Here is an 18,942-nt window from a genome sequence, read left to right on the forward strand (position 1 = left end):
TGGAGGAACGTGTGAGCCCTGAATACTTCCTTGCTGAGTAATTCTGGCCCCACCACTTCAGCTTCCTTCCCAGAGAGGATGCTGGGACTGGAAAGTAATACCTCATTGTCAGTCAGCCACCCTGGCCTTGAGCTCCAGATGAGACTCGTGGTCCCCAGTGCCACAGGCTTGGGCATCCGCAGGGCTGCTCCCCACCCCACCTGGTCCCTGCTTCCTGCCACTTCCCAGGACACGCGTGTCTTCCTGGCAACCTGGCCTCTCTCTGCTCAGGCTGTAGGCTGTGACCAGAAGGCAGATCCACACACAGCTTCTGCACACCGGCCCCTCGGAGTTCTGGGAGGGGAGGCAGAGGAGGGAACCTCATACGCTCTGCAGAGACTGCTCCGGGGCCCTCGTCCTGAACTTCACGCATCTCTCCTCTTGACACACCTTCCCAGTCCGGTCCCTGCAAGACCCGCTGTGTCAACAACAGGCTGGATCTGTAGAACCCAGTCCCCTGAACTCCCTCCCCTGCGGGAACCCTTGTCCCTCCTCAGCTCTCCTGGTCCTGCCAGCCTCTGCCCCCAGGAGTCAGGAGTGCTTCCACTTTCCTGTGTCCTCTGAAGGGCCCATCTGGCCTCACCCCCTCCCCTCACCAAATAGGCCCTCACAGCAAATGCCCTGGATGCTTCTAGAAGGAATGCCAACACCGCTCACCGCATTGAGCAGCACGTCAGAGACAAGAGACACAGGGCAAGCTGAGAGGCACTGTCCCCTCCTCCCAGGCTTGTGAGTGCCCTCCTCTGCCTGAGTGAGGTCTCCACCCCGCAGATGCCTGAGAGCGTCCACAGGTAGAATGTGCAGGCGCTCCCGCCACCCGCCTCGGGGTTCGCGGCACCGATGTACCGTTCCTCCTTCCCTGGAGTCAAAACTAGCTGTGCGCGTCAGGCATGGTGGGAGTGGGGTGCCGGGGTGGGTCCCAGGTCTCCTGAACCAGGCAGAATGACGGACATGGGCCGTGCCTGTTCCCCAGCAGGCCCTCGGTGTGGTCTGGTTGTTCTCTGGTTCTGTGATCCTCTTCCCTCCCCTACGCCATGTTAACACATCCTCATGGCGGGGCGTGGGGGATACTGAGTGGGAGGGGCACAAAGGAACCTTCTAGAAACCTTCCGTATTGGCACTGTTCAACAGAACTAGAATGCAAACCACATAACCACATAGTAATTAAAAATTTTCTAGTAAGAAAGAAACTGGTAAAGGGAACCATGTTTTATGTCCCCAACATCCCTAAAGCATTATTATTATTTCAACATGGCATCGTACAAAATAGCGTCAATGAGCTGTTCTTTTCTACCTATTAAGTCTTTGAATCTTGTGTGTATTTTACACTCACAGCCTGTCTCAACGTGGACTGGCCACTTTCAAGAGCTCCATAGCTCCCTGTGCTGAGTGGCTGTGTCAATGGACAGCACGGGTCTCTCCCCGAGTCTGGGGGAAGGACAGGTGGAGCGTGTGCATGAAGCAGGGCAGCCGAGCGCTAGAGAGAGTGCATCTCCCCGCCCGGGGTTGTGCTTCAAGTAAAAGCATTTGAACGGGCGGGGATGTGGCTCAGTGGTGGAGCCTGGCACGCACCGGCTCCGGTGCTCCCCAGAGCCCTCCGGGGTACACAGAGAATCTGTTACGTTGTCCCTCCTCGTGCTGGGCTGGCTGTTGCTGTGTTTGTCTCACCCACTTTGTCACGAGCTCCTGAAGGAGAGACCATGGTCTGCTCCTTTGGTAACTCCCCCAAGGTCCCAGCCAGTCGATGCTACCCGAGCCCAGCTAGATTTAGCCCCGTTTGCTGGACGCCCTGCCGGCCGGGCTGCAGGACCGTCAGTCATGTGCTTCTGTTTCTCAGTCCTTCTCCAGATGTCGGCAAAGGAGAGGAAGAGGGGAAGGAGGGCCGAGCCGGGCTTTGTCCGCCAGCCGTCCCCAAGAACTGCCTTCCTCGCCGCGGCATCAGCGTCCTGGAGAAGCTGGTCAAAACGTGCCCCGTGTGGCTGCAGCTGGGGCTGGCCAGGTCAGAGGCGGCCAGGATCCTGCACCGGGAGGTGGCGGGGGTGAGTCTGGTCCCACCTCGCGGCCTGGGGGGGGACACAGGTGTGAGGGGCCTGGGAGGCTCCACCCAGAGGCAGCTGTGCCTTGGCTGTCCCTACTTTCTTCAATCTGCGGTTCCCAAACTCAGGGGTAGGGACTCGATTCTGCTTTGGGGAGCAGGGCACGGGGCTTGGCCAGGCTCTCTGGGCATTCACGCTGGCGTGGACAGGAGGGCCACACTGGGTGGCCCTGGCTGGAGAGCTCACCTGGTGGCCAGGGACCAGAGTCAGAGCCAAACTGTTGTAGACCCCTTTAATTCACAGATGAAAACAAGGGACTGGGGCGGGGGCCTGTGAATTGAGCACGTGGCTAAAGTTTATTTTAATTTAATTTTTGACCTGTTCTTCTTAGTTATGCATGACAGTAGAGTGCATCTTGACACATCATACATACATGGAGCGTAACTTCCCATTCTTTTGGTTGTACCTGATGTGGCGTTTCCCTGGTCATGTATCATATATGAATGTAGGAAAGTTATGTCTGATTCATTCTGCTGTCCTTCCTATGCCCTTCCCTCTCCCTTCACTTCATTCCCCTTTGTCTAAACCAAAGTACTTCTATTCTCCCTCCTGCCTTGTTGTGAGTCAGCATTCACATATCAGAGAGAAAAATTTGGCCTTTGAGTTTGGGGGACTGGCTTATTTCATTTAGCATGGTAGTCTCCAGTTCTATCCATTTACTGACAAATGCCACAATTTCATTCTTCTTTATGGCTGTGTAATATTCCATTGTGTATACATATACCACATTTTCTTTATCAAATGGCTTAAGTTGTCTGAGCCCCATTTTAGTCACTTTGAAATGGGGCATTCAAACCCCACCTAGAGGTCCTATTCCTATCTTATGGGAGGAGAGGAAGACAGATGATAGACAAATGGATGGGTGGATGAATTCTTTTAATTTAATTGCATTGAAATTCTTATCACATAAAATATTTCTAAATCCAGGAGGTTTGTGTCCAGGGCATGTGTGCAGATGGGGGTGGGCCAAATGGTGAGGGACAGTCCCAGGAAGACACAGTGTGTTTCTAGGGCAGGCTGGGGTGGGCATATGTCGTGATCACTTTGTCAAAAGACGCAGTGTTAGAGCACATGCGTAGCAGGCATGAGGCCCTGGGTTCAAGCCCCAGGGCCAAAAGAAAAAAAAAAGTCCCAAAGAGCAAAAGGATATAGTTCTCTCTTTAGAAAGTTTGAAATAAACACAACCAAAATGGCAGAGGTGGTTTTGTTTGGGATTCTTATTAACTGTGTCCCTGTGCTCCACAGATGTCATCTCGCCATAGTCCTGTGCCCTGGGCTCTGCTCTTGTGCCCGTCTTACGGATAGTGAAAGTGAGGCTGAGAGGGGCCTTAGTTCGGGTTCCCTAAGAAGCAGACTTCAGACAGGGATGTGAGAGCTGGTGGTTTGTTGGGAGGTGGCCCCAGGGAGCGGCTGTGGGAAGAGGCCGGGCCCGGAAGGCAGCGAAGCCCCGCAGGTGTCCTGCCAGTCACCTGGGCCACGGCAGCGGAGTCCTGCTGGGGAACCCCGGGCGCCAGCGTGGGACACACACCTCAGGGTCACCCCACCGAGGGCCCAGGAGCTGTGCCTGTCCTACTCCTGACAGTCCTGGGCCAAAGGCTGCCAGGTGGAGGATCTTCCTCCCAGCCCTGCTCTGGCCCCGAGTGTGAGAACTGACGCAGCCAGAAGCGGCCACGGGCCAGGAGAGGCGGAGCTGGCGGTGGGACTGCGGGCTGCTGCGTCCGTGGGGAGATGAGGCCCCAGGCGTGTGGGCGGGACACCCACTGGCCCCTGTGCTGGAAGCACAGTCAGCTGCCCACGTCACCCGGCTAGTGAGGAGCAGGGCTGAGGTGCCAGCCCATGACGGCGAGGCCACCGCACAGCCCTGCTCCAGGACAGAAGCAGAGCAGGCCTCTGCGTCCCTGGCTCTGCACCTGCAGATTCAGCCAACGTGGGTGGAAAACGGGGAGCCGATCGCACCAGGACTGGACGTGTGCGACCCGCGTCCCCCACACGGTACGGGTGATGAGCTTGCAGGGTGTTTACCCGTGGTAGACGCTGTGAGTGATCTAGAGATGATTCACCGTGCGCCGGAGGACAGGCACAGTCACAGGCAGGAACAGTTGTGGGTCACTTAAGGGCAGGGATATGTTCTGAGAAATGCATCTTTGGGCTCTTGGCCACTGTCCTACCAGCACGAGAGTGTGGCCTTGCACAAACCAAGATGGCCATTTGCAGTTCGATCCACCACGTAGCATAATTAGTATCCCCATTTCCAAATGAGGAAATGGAGCACAGAGATGTTGACTCACTGACTTGAGGCCACACAGCTCTGAGGAGTAGAGTCCTATCGGATGCCAGGAAAGCCCTTTGCTGCAGAGCATCCCCGCCTCAGAACTGGGACACTCCACGGCTGTGTGACTTCATCGTTTTCAAAGCCACCGACACCATGGGTGGTCCCCGGGCTGCGATGGCTCTCAGAGGCCACCTGGTCCACCCCTTGCAGAACCAGAGGGAGGCCGTGCTCTGTCCCGCCTGGAGCCAGGGCTCTCGTCCCCAGCTGCAGGACCCCGAGCACATCCCACGGCCTCCCCGTCCCCGTCCCTCCTCAGCCTGTGTCTGGTAAGGCGTGGGACATGAGACAGTCGAGGAGCCGCCTTTGTTTATTCTGCGAGCTGCTTTTTAAATTTAGGACCGTTGAGACCGACCGAGAAGCGGCAGCACGGGGAGTCCCGGGTGCTCGGCGCCCACTTCTCCTGCAGGCGGCTGACGTGGCGCGGCCCGTGGCCCTGCCGAGCCCGGGCCTGGCCCGCCAGCGTGGACCGAGCCCTCCTTCGTGTCCCGCGGCTCTCATCCAGCGTCTTGTCTGTCCCTGGTCCCGGGCGGGACGCCACCCACGTGCGTGGTCATCAGGTCTCCTCGGGCTCCTCTCCGCGACAGTTCCTCTGACTGTTTTCGGTGAGGTCTGGTCGGGTACCGGCTGAGGTCCCCCTGGTGGCGTTTGTCTAAGCCTGGACCTGGCTTGGGGCCTGGGGAGGGAGACCGCAGAGGCGAAGCCCCGTCGCACCGCCACACGGGGGCCCAGACCGTCAGCACGCCCTGCCCGGCCACGCGGCCCTTGACCACCGCAGAGGCCGTGTTTGCCGGGCCTCCACTTCAGAGGGCCCCCGCCTCTCCGCGCCCCTTGGAAGAGGTCACTGGCTCCACCTTCTCCTGAGGACAGGGACACTGTGCTGGGCCTCCCTGGCCGAGTGCCTCGTAGTTGGAAATCTGCAGGAGAGGCCTGCCTCGCCCCCTGTGTGTTCACTGAATCCCTTACCAGAGCAGAGAGGAGTTCCGGAGTCGTGTTTTCTGCTTTGGGTCACAAAACGATTCCACTTCAGTCACTTCGTTGCTCAGGTTGTTCAGCCCTGGCCACTGGGAATCTTCCCGTTGGTTCCGGTGTCTGCTTGGTGCCTGCATTAGCGTGTGTGTGCATGTGTGCGTGTGTGTGTGCATGTGTGTGTGCATGTGCGTGTGTGCATGTGTGTGTGTGCACTGGTGTGTATGTGCATGTGTGTGTGTGCGTGTGTGTGCGTGTATGCACTGGTGTGTATGTGCATATGTGTGCATGTGTGCGTGTGGTGTGTGTGCGCGTGCATGTGTGCATGTGTGTGTGCATGTGTGTGCATGTATGCACTGGTGTGTATGTGCATATGTGTGCATGTGTGTGTGTGGTGTGTGTGCGCGTGCATGTGTGTGAGTGTGCATGTGTGTGCATGTGTGTGTGCGTGTGTGTGTGCATGTGTGCGTGTGTGTGCCTGTGTGCATGTGTGTGTGTGTGCTTGTGCATGTGTGTGAGTGTGCGTGTGTGTGCATGTGTGTGTGCGTGTGTGTGCGCATGTGTGCGTGTGTGTGCCTGTGTGCATGTGTGTGTGCGTGTGTGTGCGCATGTGTGCGTGTGTGTGCGTGCGTGTGTGTGCACATGTGTGCATGTGTGTGTGCGTGTGCACGTGTGTGTGTGCACGTGTCTGTTGGAGCCCTTCTTACTGTGCAGCCATAAAAGATGCCACAGCCTGGCCTCCATCCTGGGACCTGCATTTCTCCAAGGAGCGCGGCCTCCTCCTCCTGGAGACTGATTGCCCTAGAACCCAAGCTCCCGGCCATGTGTCCCTTGCTGCCTGAGCGTCACGGCTTCTGGGCCAGAGGGTGGTTTTTAGGGAGAGAAACCTCCTGTGAGCTGCCTTTGGCTCTGAGGGGCTGGTTCCGAGCTGCAGGGGCCCAGGGGTGGTATGGATCCGTCGTCGGTTCCGAGCTGCAGGGGCCCAGGGGTGGTATGGATCCGTCGTCGGTTCCGAGCTGCAGGGGCCCAGGGGTGGTATGGATCCGTCGTCGGTTCCGAGCTGCAGGGGCCCAGGGGTGGTATGGATCCGTCGTCGGTTCCGAGCTGCAGGGGCCCAGGGGTGGTATGGATCCGTCGTCGGTTCCCAGCACCCTCCCAGCAGGAGTCCAGGAGCCCTAGTCCACTCACTATGAACTTGGCAGAAACCTTCTGGTGCGGAGGCCGGGGAAGGCCGTCTTCAGCCCTTGCAGGACCTCTGTGGGCTGAGCCCATCTCCATCTGCGTGATCTGTTCCACAGTGGGAAACTCAGCTCTGCGGTGCAAAGGGCCCATCCTGAGCAGCGTGGCCGCTGAACAGTGGGGCCTGACTTGGAGACACGACCGGTCACCTTCGAAGGCCTCAAAAACTCAGCGCCTCTGCCCTCCAACCTGAAATGCATCCTTCTCTGGTTTGGAGAGGGGCCTTGGCTGTCGGCATGGTTTCGAAGCTTCCCGGGTGGTTCTGGTCTGCAGCCACATTGAGAAGGATGCCCTGTGTCAAGCTGTGGTCCAGTGGGAGTCACGGGAAGGGTGGCCTCAGTTTCCCCAGGTGTAAAGCAGAAGCGTCAGGCCATTGGAAGCACACGCCCCAGCTCTCCTGGGGCGGGGCCGGGGACACGAGGACTTGGCTGCTGGTTTGCCCACCCCTGTCCCATGTCCAGGATGGGCTCTGGCCACTGCAGTGCCTGCCTCCCTGCAGCTGTGGCCTCAGAAGAACCAGCCACTTCTCTTCCTGCCCGAAGGGGCATGACTGGAAAATTTCCACTTGCAACTGGAAAATAATCCTAAAATAACAAAATGGAAAAGCAGACAGATCCATATTGGCCGGCAGAGATGGACAGTGAAGACCATTTGTGGGGATTTGGCTCTGGACCCTTGCCCTGTGGGGGCAGCTCAGCACTGGGCAGTTCTCTCCTGTGTGAGCTCCTTCCCAGGGCCAGCTGTGCCGACCGTCGTCCTGGGGGTCATGAATCTCCCAGGAAACTAACTCTCTGGCAAGCCTTTCGGGCACTAGGCAAGACCCCAGGGGCACTGAACACTGGTAGAGCATTTTATAGGAGAAAGGAGCTCTGGGGTCCTTCAGTCTACCCCTCACTACAGACAGGGAAATGCCAGCTCAGAGAGGGCAAGCGACCTGCCAAGGTATGCAGAGCAAAACCAGGAAGGATGCAGTGTCCCGACTCACTGACCAGGGCTCTGCCTCTGCCCCACTGGTGTTTGGAGAAGTCTCTGATGGGGAACCCACACTTTTCAAAGGAAATTGGACCTCCAGAGTGGCACCCAGCAGTCTGTACAGATGAACGGAGAGGAAGCTTCTGCTTTCTGAGAGTTCCTAACCCGGCACGGTAGGGGAGCTGAGAACAGGAGAAAAGGGAGAAAGAGGGAGCCGAGCAGCTGACTCAGACGTCAGCTCAGCAGGGACGGCCGTGCGTGACCCCGAGAGGAGAGGAGGTGTGAGGACTCTAGTGGTTTGTGGGTCTGGAGTGTCTCTCGGGGGCAGACGGAGCGTCCCACCAGGATCGACTGTGAGCTGCTCCCTGCACAGCACCCCAGGCCAGAGCCCACCCCGCCTGGCCCTCCCTGGCTGGCCCTGGCTCCTCCTCCCGCTCGGGGCTGAGACCTGGAGTTTGCTGTTGGCCTGGCCCTGGTATCTTGTGCCTTTCTGACTCTTGAACAGACAAGCGCAGGAACGTAGGGGCTCTCTGCCATTTGTCCTCGGGGCTGGGGAGCTGGGGAAGGAAACGCCATGTGCTGAGTGCTGATGACACAGCAGGCACCTTCGGAAGTCACCGTGCAGCTGTTTAAATGATCCTCTAAAGCCTGGGCCAGGGGTTTGCTTTTGGCTTCAAGTGACATCTTGCCTGCTTCAGCCACAGGGTATGATTATCTGCCTGGTGAGAGTCTGGAGGTCGGGTCCAGGGCCAGTCTAGTGACTCAGCAGTATCTTCGGGTTCCAGCTTCTTTCCAGTTTCTTTCTCCCATCTTCAGGGTATTGGCTTTTGGTCTGCAGGTTTGTTACCTCATGGTTGCAAAATGGCAGCGGCAGTCCCAGGCGTCTCACCATTCTGAGGCAGGAGGTCAGAGGTAAATGACTTTTTCTCCGAGACTCTGACTTTTTGTGAGGGCATGAATGTTTTTTTCTTGGTGGCCTTATTGGCCACCCCTCTCTGAGGAAGGTTGGGGAGAAGGGTGAGCCGCAAAGGGGAGCGGTAGAACCACGATTAGCTTTGACCCAGCATGATGCACCTCCTGAGTCAGAGCAGAGAGACACCAGGTCAGAATTAGGGTCTGTTATCAGAGGACGGGAGAGGACTGTTTCCTGGTGAGCTAACTCACAGGGACGGTCACAGGAACTGTCAATGATCCCATCCTGCAGGGGACGAGCAGCCTTGAGGGCAAGTGGCTTGGTGTGGCCCACTGGGCACAGAGCCAGCAGGCTGAAGTCTTCCACGAAGGGGTCCCAAGGACTGATGTTCCGGGCCTTCCCCTTGGACGTCCGTCCCTGTCCGTGTCTGCGTACAGCAGCCGTGATATTCCGAGCCTTGAGGCAGGAGTGGTCACCAGCTGTCCACTTCAGCCTGGTGCCCGGTGTGGAAGACGTGCTCACGGAACCCTGGAGGGCCAGCTGGGTTGGGGGTGTGTACTATGGTGGTCACCGCCCTGTCCTGCTTCTGCCCCTAACAAGCCATGCGACCTGAGGAGGTCTTTTTCCTTCTCTGGGTCTTGGTTTCTTTGGCTGTAAAGGGAGGGCCTGGGCCTCCACTGAGCTGTGTCCCTCGGCAGCCCCTGCAGGAGGAGAGAGGAGGGATCCCCAGAGGCTGCGGCCCCGTGTCCACATGCCGTGGCCGGATTGTTACGATGGCATAGCACACTGTGCCGTCCGGGACTTGAACCGGTCACCGTTTTAACTTGTTCACCATTCTGTGGGTGGACAGTGCTCCCCTGGTGTCCTGGGATCAGCTGTGCATCCTCAGTCCTCTGGCAGTCCCTCTGGAGCCGGAAGGTCTCTGGTGGCCTTGCTTACGTGGCTTGGGGTGGGTACGGCTGTTGACTGGGCCGCCCGACTCCAGCAGGACAGCGCGGGCTTCTCCACATGACGGCCACAGTCCACAGGACCAAGCGTGGGAGTGCCGCACCCTCAGCACTCAGAACGCCACCTCCCCCAGTTGTGTTTGGGTTCATGCCAGGCTCAAGGCCACGCTCATGGCTGGGAAAGTAGTTTCTACCTGTGGAAGAAAGGAGCCAGCCATAGGTTAGACTTGGAGGCCATTTTTAATTTACCCTTTGGGCGGCTGAGGCCTGAGTCATTTTTCCCATCTCCTTTTGGTCCAGCCTCAAGCATAGTGGTAGTCTCATTGGTAGTTATTTATTTACCCGATGAGATTATGCACTTAAACATCTTAGCACATGGCCGAGCGCTCAGCCAATGGTAGCGGTCTGTGGTGAGAGAGCTGTCATTATTTGAAGTGCAGCACTTTGTGTACACGATCGGGATTCTCTCAGCAACCCCACAGGATGGGTATCCCTACGCCCATGTTCAGATGAGGAAAGTTAGACCCCAAGAAGTGGAAGTGATTTGCCGGGGGACCCGCAGCTCATGGGGCTGCAGGCAGAGGAAGAGAAGTGAAGGGCTGGCGGATCTGCACGCGGACGCTCCAGGGTGTCGGAGGAAGAGCTCGGGGTGCCCTGTGTACTCACCTGCAGCCACCACCACGGTGACTCTTCCCCGAGTATCGTCAGAGCTCACCAGGCTGCGGGGCAAAGGGCTCGCCGGCATGGTTTGCATGGCACTGACTTGGGCTGGACTCTGCCAGGTTCTCTGCACAATCTAGAATGTTCTTCAGGGTCACAGTACAGTGATGCTATTTTCAAGGCGCTGTCTGTGCACGCCTCCCAGAAAGGTCACAGCAAGGAGCTCAGTAGCTAATTGTCTACAGCAGACAGTGACTGGACAGTGACAGAGGACCTCTGTCAGCATGGCCCTCACCCCTACCACCTGGGCAGGAGACATCAGAGGACAACCTCTAGCCAGGCCAGCCTCAGACTCCCTCCCTGGCCCCCAGGAACTCACAACCTCTTCCGTCCCCCCATCAACACTGTGTCATGGTTTTTAGATAAGAGCCCCGTGACTTGCCAGGCGGAAGAGACACGCAGAGCGAGAGCTTTGTGGCTGTGCTGCAGGGCGGGTGATGGCCCTCGTCCCTCGTCCCTCGTCCCTCGTCCCTCAGTGAGCAGATGCCAGGAGCAGAGGTAGAGACCCGAGACGCCTCGAGGCACGGTTCTGATACCTGACCTGAGTCCGGCTTCTGCCCTTGTCCCCCGCGTGACCTGGGGTCTCCATCCTTCAAAGGGAAGCGCTACAGGCCGGCCTGAGGGCCGTGGCAGGAGCCTGGGGGGCCGCTGGCCGGCTGTGAGCGCTCCCAGCCCAGGCAGGCAGGGTCGGCTTCGCTTTCTTTCTGCTGGTGGCGGCAGGTGTTATGCCCGCTTACGGATCAGAGCACTGAGGCTCAGGGCAGCCACACTGCTACCCGGGGTCATGGAGGTGATCTAGCGGCTCAGGGCTGCCCGGGAGCTGAGAAGGAAGGCAGGTGGCACCCTCCCCGTTGGAGGACCTCCCGTCCTGCCCTGTCCCGTCCTGCCCGGTCCTGTCCTTTCTGAGGCCTCCTCTCTTCTTTCTCTCCCTCTGTGCAACCTGAGGGCGAAGAGCAGGGTCCGTGTGGGAGCAATGTGGAAAAGTCTAGAAGCGCCTGGGGCCCAAGTGCAAGAGACCTAGACTCCAGGGCAGGGTGGAGCGGAGGGCGGCTGGGACAGTGACCAAGTCCTTCCCATCCCTGGGGAGGCTGTGCCCCAGGAGCCGGAGAAGATTCCCAAAAGTGTCACCTGGGAAGGAGGGATGAGCTTGGGGAGGGGCAGCTGAACCTGAAATGGACTTTGTAAGGCAGCAGAGAGGCCCCTCCCCATGACTGCCCGGGGGAGGCCACTGCCCGCAGAGACCCTCCTGGAGTGGAGCCCTTGCCTGAGCAGGAGATGTCAACGAATTCGCTGGTGTGGTGCAGGCCTCAGCTGCGCTGGGTACTCACAGATCCGCCCTCCGGGCCCGAGCAGAGGCAGGGTTCTAGTCCATGGAGAGAATCGTGGCAGGAGAGAGTCCGGTCAGGGGCCTTGAGGTGTGTGGAGAGGCCCCATGTCACGGGGTCCTGAGCACCAGCGCCTGCTCTGTCCCCACCGCTGGGAAGCCTGGGCGGGCTGACGGTCCTGCGTGTCCTGTGGCCAGCCCTTACTGTAGCTCAGTCAGCTGTCACCCAGCCCGAGGGAGCAGGACCTGTGCTGGTCAGAGGGAGCCACGTCCTTCACCTATAAAGTCAGGACAATAAGGAAAGTGGCACCCTGGGACCAGTGGAGACAGACCAGTTAACATGTGCAAAGTGTCGTGACGGGAACGTTCCTCGTTAACGTCAGCTGTCTGTTTTGGCATGGAAAATGTTTGAGTGGCGGATGCCTGTGTGTTCCCAACAGCCTGTGCCAGATCCACGTGCTGGGGTAGGAGTGGCCCTTCAGCCTGGCTGCCGTAGAGCAGGGCACCTCTGTGTCACCGTGCCCCCACTACAGAGCCAGCTGCACAGGGTTCAGGGGCCAGGAATTTCAACCCCTGGAGCCCGCGACTCTGAGTCTCTAACATCTTAGGGAAACATCCACCTGGTGGGCAAATGAGAAAGTGGCACTAAAGGAGACTCAGCTGGGACGTGGGCCAAAGCCCAGTTCTCTGGAGGGATGACTGACCGCCTCACCCTGCCTCCTTGTTTCGGGAACCCGCCAGATGACTCGCGGTTCCCTGTTGTCTTTCTGGCCTCCGCCAACTTTGATTGACGGAGCTGCCTCTTCTTCTGGGTTTCAGATGTTCCTGGTCCGCAGGGACAGCAGCTTGAAGCGCCTGGTGCTCTGTGTCCACTTTCCTTCCCTGAATGACAGCTCCTCCCAGGTGCTCGAGTACACCATCAAAGAAGAGAAATCGCGTAAGTACCTGGCTTCTTGCTCTCGATGCGACCCGCGGCAGCAGCGGCAGCAGCAGCAGCAGCAGCAGCACCTGCTAACCACAGCTCTCCTCTCTGCGCCCACAGTGTTTAAAATTAGAAGGGGACAAACTTGCAGTCTGCTGATGCTGCCTGGCCAGGCTTGTTCTGAACTCAGCTTGTCACTCAAAAGTCGACGTTAATTTCCAGTTACCCTCATCAGGGCTGTTGACTTGGCTTCCTTGTGGCCACAGAGAAGTCTCCCCGGGTTCATTGACCATGAAGATGCCAGAGAAGGGGGGTAAAGGGAGGAAGGAAAGTGCCTGGGCTTTCAGAACCCGCTGGGCACACTGTCAAGCCATGAGCTGAGACCAGATGTTTAGCCTCTCCGAGCCTCAGTGGTCTCTTCTACTAACTGGACACAGTAGTCATTTCCTACTTGGATCACAGAACTTCGTGAGGGTCCAACAGGCAAGCCCATTGAAAGTCAAAAACCCAGTGTGTGTGCAAGGCTACCCAAAGCAGGCCTGGGCCTCATCCTGGTTCCAGTGTCCTAGTTCAGGGTAAGTTTGTAGGGACGGAATACATTTTCAGGCCTGGGCCTCATCCTGGTTCCAGGGTCCTAGTTCAGGGTAGGTTTGTAGGGACGGAACACATTTTCAGGCCTGGGCCTCATCCTGGTTCCAGGGTCCTAGTTCAGGGTAGGTTTGTAGGGACGGAACACATTTTCAGGCCTGGGCCTCTTCTGAACCTCTGACCCAGCTACCTTAAAGGGCTTCCCCTCATCTGTGAGTCATGTGTGCACACATCAGGTGGGCATTAAAATCCAAAAAATGTTTATTAAAAGAATCCATGGAATATTCCAGACTCTCTGGTCTACATCCTCTCAGAAATGGAACCTTTTTACCCTTCGTCAGCCTCCGAATGACTACAAAGAAGGGGCCATGAATATTCTCGAGTGCTTGTTTCTCAAGAAACTTTTGTGCTGACAGAAGGAAATGCCAAGAGGAATAAGGCAGATTCCCAGCCGGGGGTCTCCAGTCAGCTGAGGGAGGGACTCCCCGGGGCAGGAGAGACAGCCTCGCCTGCTGTGTGGTGTGGCAGGTGTTCCGCAGAGGGGCCCCTGGCAGGGGTGTGGCAGGGGCAGGTCACTGTGGGGAGGACTCAGAGAGGGCGTCTGTTAGAAGGACCCAGGCGCATGCTCAGAAGTGGGTCAGCAAGGCAAAGCCAATCCTGCAGCAAACCTGGGCATGCAGGCCACCTGCTGTCATCCCTCACGTAGTACTGCCCCTTGTCTGATAGGAGGAACTCACGGTACAATCTACATGATTAGCTCACTTAAAATTGGGGAAGGTACGGGAAACGGGCTACTTGTGATTGGCTACCTGTTGGGGAATTTTAAAATGGCTACATTCCCTGGTGCAGTGGTGCATGCCTGTCATCTCAGAGGGAGGCCAAGGCAGGAGGTTCAGGAGTTCAAAGTCAGCCTCAGCAACTTAGCAAGGTCCCAAGCAACTTAGTGAGACCCTACCTCTGAGTAAAATACAAAAAAAGGCTGAGGATGTGGCTCAGTGGTTAAGCACCCCTGGGTTCAATCACTTCTACCAAAAAAAAAAAGACTACATTCTCACTACGTGGTTTCCTAATTTAAAACGGCTCCAGTATACATTCTGAAATTTGCTACAGTAAACATGTCTGTGTGTTACATTACAGGTTCAACTCTAATAGAAAAGAAAGCATTAATTTTACAGTGTCCAAGACAAGGGAGCATTTGGGCTGGGTCCCAAAGATATATTAGTTCACTTACAGGCTAATTTTCTAGAAAGCAAAAGAAGTGGGTTTCTTTTCCTGTTAGGTAGGGTCTCTCCATAGAGACCCAGGCCGCGCAGCATGGGTAGAGCACATCTCACTCACTTGTGTGTTTGACACTTGGTTATGGGGGGTCAGGCTCTGCTCCACTTTTGGGGACACAGCAGAAAAAAGAATTCCTTGCCTCACAGCATATCACTCATGTGGAGGAAGAAGACAGTAAGCAGTAAGGACACAGGGTGACTGTCAGGTGGAGAGTCACAAGTGCAGTGACTTACACCTGGAGGGATCTTGTTTCTGTCACACACAGGAGTGCTTGTGCTTCAGGGACCCCAGCTAAGTGCCTCTGCCACCTTTGGCCCTCAGCCTCCAGTTTCTCAGGGTTGGGTCCAGGGTCCCACAGGCTGGAAAGGGAGGGAGCATGTGGGAGGCTTGGGGCAGGGTCTTACTACCAAGCCCTGGAAGTGGGTCTGCCCCTGTGACTGCGTTTCATTGGCTAGAATTCAGTCACATGACTACTCTTTACTGCAAGGGAGCCTGGGAAATACAGTCCCACCATGTGGTGCCCAGGAAAAAGTATCCTGGATGAAGTGCTAGGATCCTGTAGGGGGATAGGGAGTGTGGGATGGGGAAGAGGCACTTCATTTATATAGGTGACCTAAATAACTCCATCCTGTGGAGTCCAGGAGGGGGAAAGTGCTGGGTGTTATGGTTTTTCCATGACTGCAGGGGGTGGGGTCCCTCTCTTACTGAGAGTAGCCAGGCTTTCTGGGACTAGGTTTCCAGATGCTAGGTACCTACAGTCCTTCTGGAACCCAGGAGCCTACTGTGCCTTGAATTTCAGCAACAGCATGGGACAGGTGACTGAGAGTGGGGTGTGGTGGGGCTCTAGGAGCCTGACAAGAAAGAGACGTTCAGGGGCAGGGGACAGGCCTCTCAGGGGAAGGCAGGACCCGCAGCCTGTCTGGGGTGCTGCTCTTCCCTGCCCACCCCAGCAGGCTAGGTCTAGGTCTCCCAGCTCCGATGCAGTGAGCTCCCTGGAACCAGCCGTCAGATCTGATTCCATGTCTCATTTTCAGTGAGGAACCTGTCAAAGGAAAACCAGGGTGGACTGTTTCGGGGCAATGACAACTTTTGTTGAGAACTATTGCAAGTGGGAGAAGAGACCTCAGGGTAGGACCGGCCCAGCCCTGAGTTCAGCACGGGCAAGTGGGAATTTGTAACCAAGGAACAGGGGAGGGATCAGCAGTTGGAAAGTAACTCAGAGGACGTGAAGGGTGAAGAATGAGTCTGGCTATCCTGACCTAACAGGATCCTCCATTCTTCAAGATGTCACCTGAGGAAGGGTGGGGGTTGAGGAACCTGCTCCCGCCCTGGGGTTCCCGGTTAGTGAGTGCGGGAGCTCCTGCTAACTTGACCTAGCAGAGTTCCTGCTAAAGCTGGATTTTCTAAGGAAGGACTCAGATGGAACTAGGAGAAGGTCCAGGAGCCCAATTCGAGTTTGGTGGAGTAAATAAGTTTTGTCATGCCCATGGGACAAGCCAGGGTATTCAGGGGTGGAAAGAGCTTACCTCCCTGGTACGGTAAGAACCAGCCTCCCTGGTTCTGGTCTGTCTCCAGGGCATGTGGTAGAATCTCATTTTTCATTTTAAAACTTTTAAAAATGCAATGCACAACTTTGCTGGAAAGACAGAGCCTCCCCCGCAGGTCTCCGCCGCAGAGTCCTGGGAGGAGTGAGCATGTCCAGCATGCCTTGAACTTGAGACACTGTGGCTCTGGTGGCTGCATGGGGGTGGCCTGAGGAGGAAGTGGGCGAGGGAAAGACCCAGGCCTGGAACTGGTGCTGGTGTTGGGGTTCCCCACCCGGAGCAGAGGAGAGGGAAGGAGACAGGGGATGTCCCGAAAGTGAGTGGTCAGCGACCTCTGTGACCCCACTCTGTTTTCTCGGAATACCCGTTTGGGCCACTTCTGTGCTTCCCTGGGCTCAGAGTGTCCTCTTGTGTCTTGTGAAGAGTGTCTTTGAAAGACCCCGAGACAAACGGCATGGGCCAGTCTTGCTGTGGTGACATGGACAACCCTAACCCCTGTGGCCTTGCACACAGAGTAGCAGAGATGTCCAAGTGTGCCTGGGTGTGCATGACATGCATGCCCGTGGGGGGATTCCCTCGCTTGTGTGACTGCTGGGGTCTTCACGGGAACCTTCCCACACTGCAGCGCAGCTGAAGGACCAGCGCCCATCTGGGGCAGCAGGGAAGGAGAGAGGTCAGAATCCCAGGACGGCTCTGGAAGGCTCACAGACGACAGCCATCTGTGGCCACCTGTGGATATCTCGTCCACCGGAGCAGGTCTCAGGGCCGGCCGGCCGGTCAGCAGATGGGCAGGGGAATCGCTGCATGTTGAGTATCCCTTATCCAAAGTGCTTGGGACCAGAAGTGTCTCAGACTTTGGATTTTTTGGCAGATTTTGGAATATTTGCATATGCGGAATGAGCTATCTTGGGGCTGGGACCCAAGTCTAAACACAGTTCATTTGTTTCATATTCACCTGATGAACAACCTGCAGGTCATTTTCTTGGATGTATTTAGTCTGTTTCGCCTGCCACCCATCCCAGGAGGCCAGGCCTGGGATTTTCCAGCTGTGGCATCACGTCATCGCTTCCAAAGTTTGAGATTCTAGAGCGTTTTGATTTTTGGTTTAGGAAAACTCAACCTATACCTACTTTTTCATGAATGGGCTTTAAAAATGGTGGCAATGACATTCATGGGATGCTCTTTTTCTGCTGACTGATAAAGAAAGAAGAGAAGCGCTCTGCCCTGTCTCTGGAAGGGGAGCGATGAGGCGGTGGTGTGGCCTGCGGAGGGCGCGGCGCGAGCCACGGCCCCTCCCCCCGCTGCCTCGGGCTGTAGCAGGGCCTGCCGTCTGGCTCAGCTGGGATGTCTCCCCCTGCACCAGTCTGCCTCTCTCAGACATGGGGTTTTAGTGAGTGGACACCTGTGCAGCTGGGAAGGCACCGTGTCCAGCAAGAGCGGTGGTGAAGCCCGGTGCTGATCCAAGCTGGTGATCATCGCCCGAGGACTGGGGGGACCTTTAGCCAAGGGAGAGAGAGACTCCAGGTCAGTCTTCCTGGGCAGCAGAGATCTGAACGTATGGGCGGGACCGAGTGCCAGCTCGGGTGCCTTTGGCTTCTCCCTTGCTCTTGGATTTGACTTGCCACCAACTGACTCTTCATCCTAGAAGGAGATTTAGTCTGTATTCGAATCTAGATACACTAAGGCCATTACAAGAGGGAAGTGATTATGATCATCCAAAGTGTGAAGAAGGCAGCCTCTTGGTATTTCAGCAGGGAGGCGGTACTGACGCCTCATGGTGGGTCTTGCTGTCCTGTCCCTGACAACCCCCTTTGAGAGCGTGACATTAGGCTGTCAGTTCCTGGTTTTATTCTTGTGACCTCAGGCTACTTAAGTTACTCAACCTCCCTTGCTTCATTTTCCCGAATGGTCAAGTGAGAGGACCTCCCACGCCCTCTCGGAGGCTGGAGGAGAGATTCCATCAGTAAGCACACGCGGGGCCTTGGGACGGTGCCACTGGCAAGCAGGAAGCACACAACAGCCTCGTCTCCAATTGAAGACACTTATGGGAAAAAGCTGTCACCGTGCCCATGGTGATAAGCACACGTGGTGAGCCCACAGTGCCCACGGGGCAACGCTCAGCGAGTCCCAGCAGCTGCGTCAGCTCTGGGGCCCAAGCAGCCTGCCGCTCGCACCTCCAACCCCTCATTTCCGGGTGCCTGGCCCCGGGAGAGCTCCCCCAGGAGCTGGTGCTTCTCACTGTGGTTAGAACCCATGGAGGTTTGGGTTAAAATAACCATGGTTCGTTTCTTCCTGTTTTCAGCTGTCCCCTTTTCAGCATCCAAAACTGGGGTTTGACCCCTCCCCCCCAAAAAAAAAAACAAATTGTAGGACAGTTTAACTCCAAGAACTTTATTGTCAGCTTTGGTGAATTCCTTTATTTTTGAATCATAGGTCGCATTTCTTTTTTCATCTAGGCATAGTATTGTAAGTTTTCTCTGTATTGTTACACATTTCGAAGACTTTGCAGCCACTTAAACATGTGCTGAATGGCTTCTGAGGGGAGAGACTTGCACAGGCTCTCTAGATAGAGCCCCTGAGACAGGGTGGCTGATGAAGAAGAGTTGGACCAGCAGGGAGACAGACAGACGCAGGTCACCAACGCACAGCCAGGCCGTCCTAACAGCTGGAATGTGAGTCTCACGACCGAAGTATCAGAGCTGATTCCTGTTGCCTGAGGGAATCAACCCAAGCCTCCCTTGGGTCTTGGAGGCTGAGAAATAATTATGAGAAAGAGCAGGTAGCACCCAGGTTTGGGAAGTTGCGGTCACAGCCTGGCATCAGAGCTCAGAGGCAGGAAGACAAGCTGGACACTCGGGCTAGGTGAGGTGACGGCAAGGGGAGGCACCAAGGAGTGAGGGATTTGGTGTGTCGTGTCCTAAGAAGCCACACAAAGATTTTGAGCAGGAAGTGACCCTAGGAGACTGACACTTCAGAAGTGCTGGGTGTGTGGGAGCTAGAAGGGGCTGTGACCAGGCCAGGCCAGAGAAAGATGAGGGAGGGGCTTGAGAAACCTGCCACAG

The 18,942-nt window shown here is 56.5% G+C and overlaps 1 protein-coding gene across 4 annotated transcripts in view; it reads left to right on the forward strand.

The window, feature by feature from the left end:
- The window catches only part of Rin3 (Ras and Rab interactor 3), a 107,893-nt gene that overhangs the window by 27,046 nt on the left and 61,905 nt on the right, over window positions 1-18,942 (forward strand). For 2 of the 4 annotated variants that reach the window (XM_047539188.1, XM_047539191.1), the window contains exons 2-3: window positions 1,877-2,078; window positions 12,368-12,485. In XM_047539188.1, coding sequence (XP_047395144.1) covers window positions 1,877-2,078; window positions 12,368-12,485 — 320 coding nt within the window. Of the gene's footprint in view, window positions 1-1,876; window positions 2,079-12,367; window positions 12,486-18,942 lie in introns of those variants that run through there. The other 2 variants (XM_047539189.1, XM_047539190.1) reach the window with 2 other exon arrangements.

Source organism: Sciurus carolinensis, chromosome 2 (assembly GCF_902686445.1).
Source record: "Sciurus carolinensis chromosome 2, mSciCar1.2, whole genome shotgun sequence".
Lineage (NCBI taxonomy): Eukaryota > Metazoa > Chordata > Mammalia > Rodentia > Sciuridae > Sciurus > Sciurus carolinensis.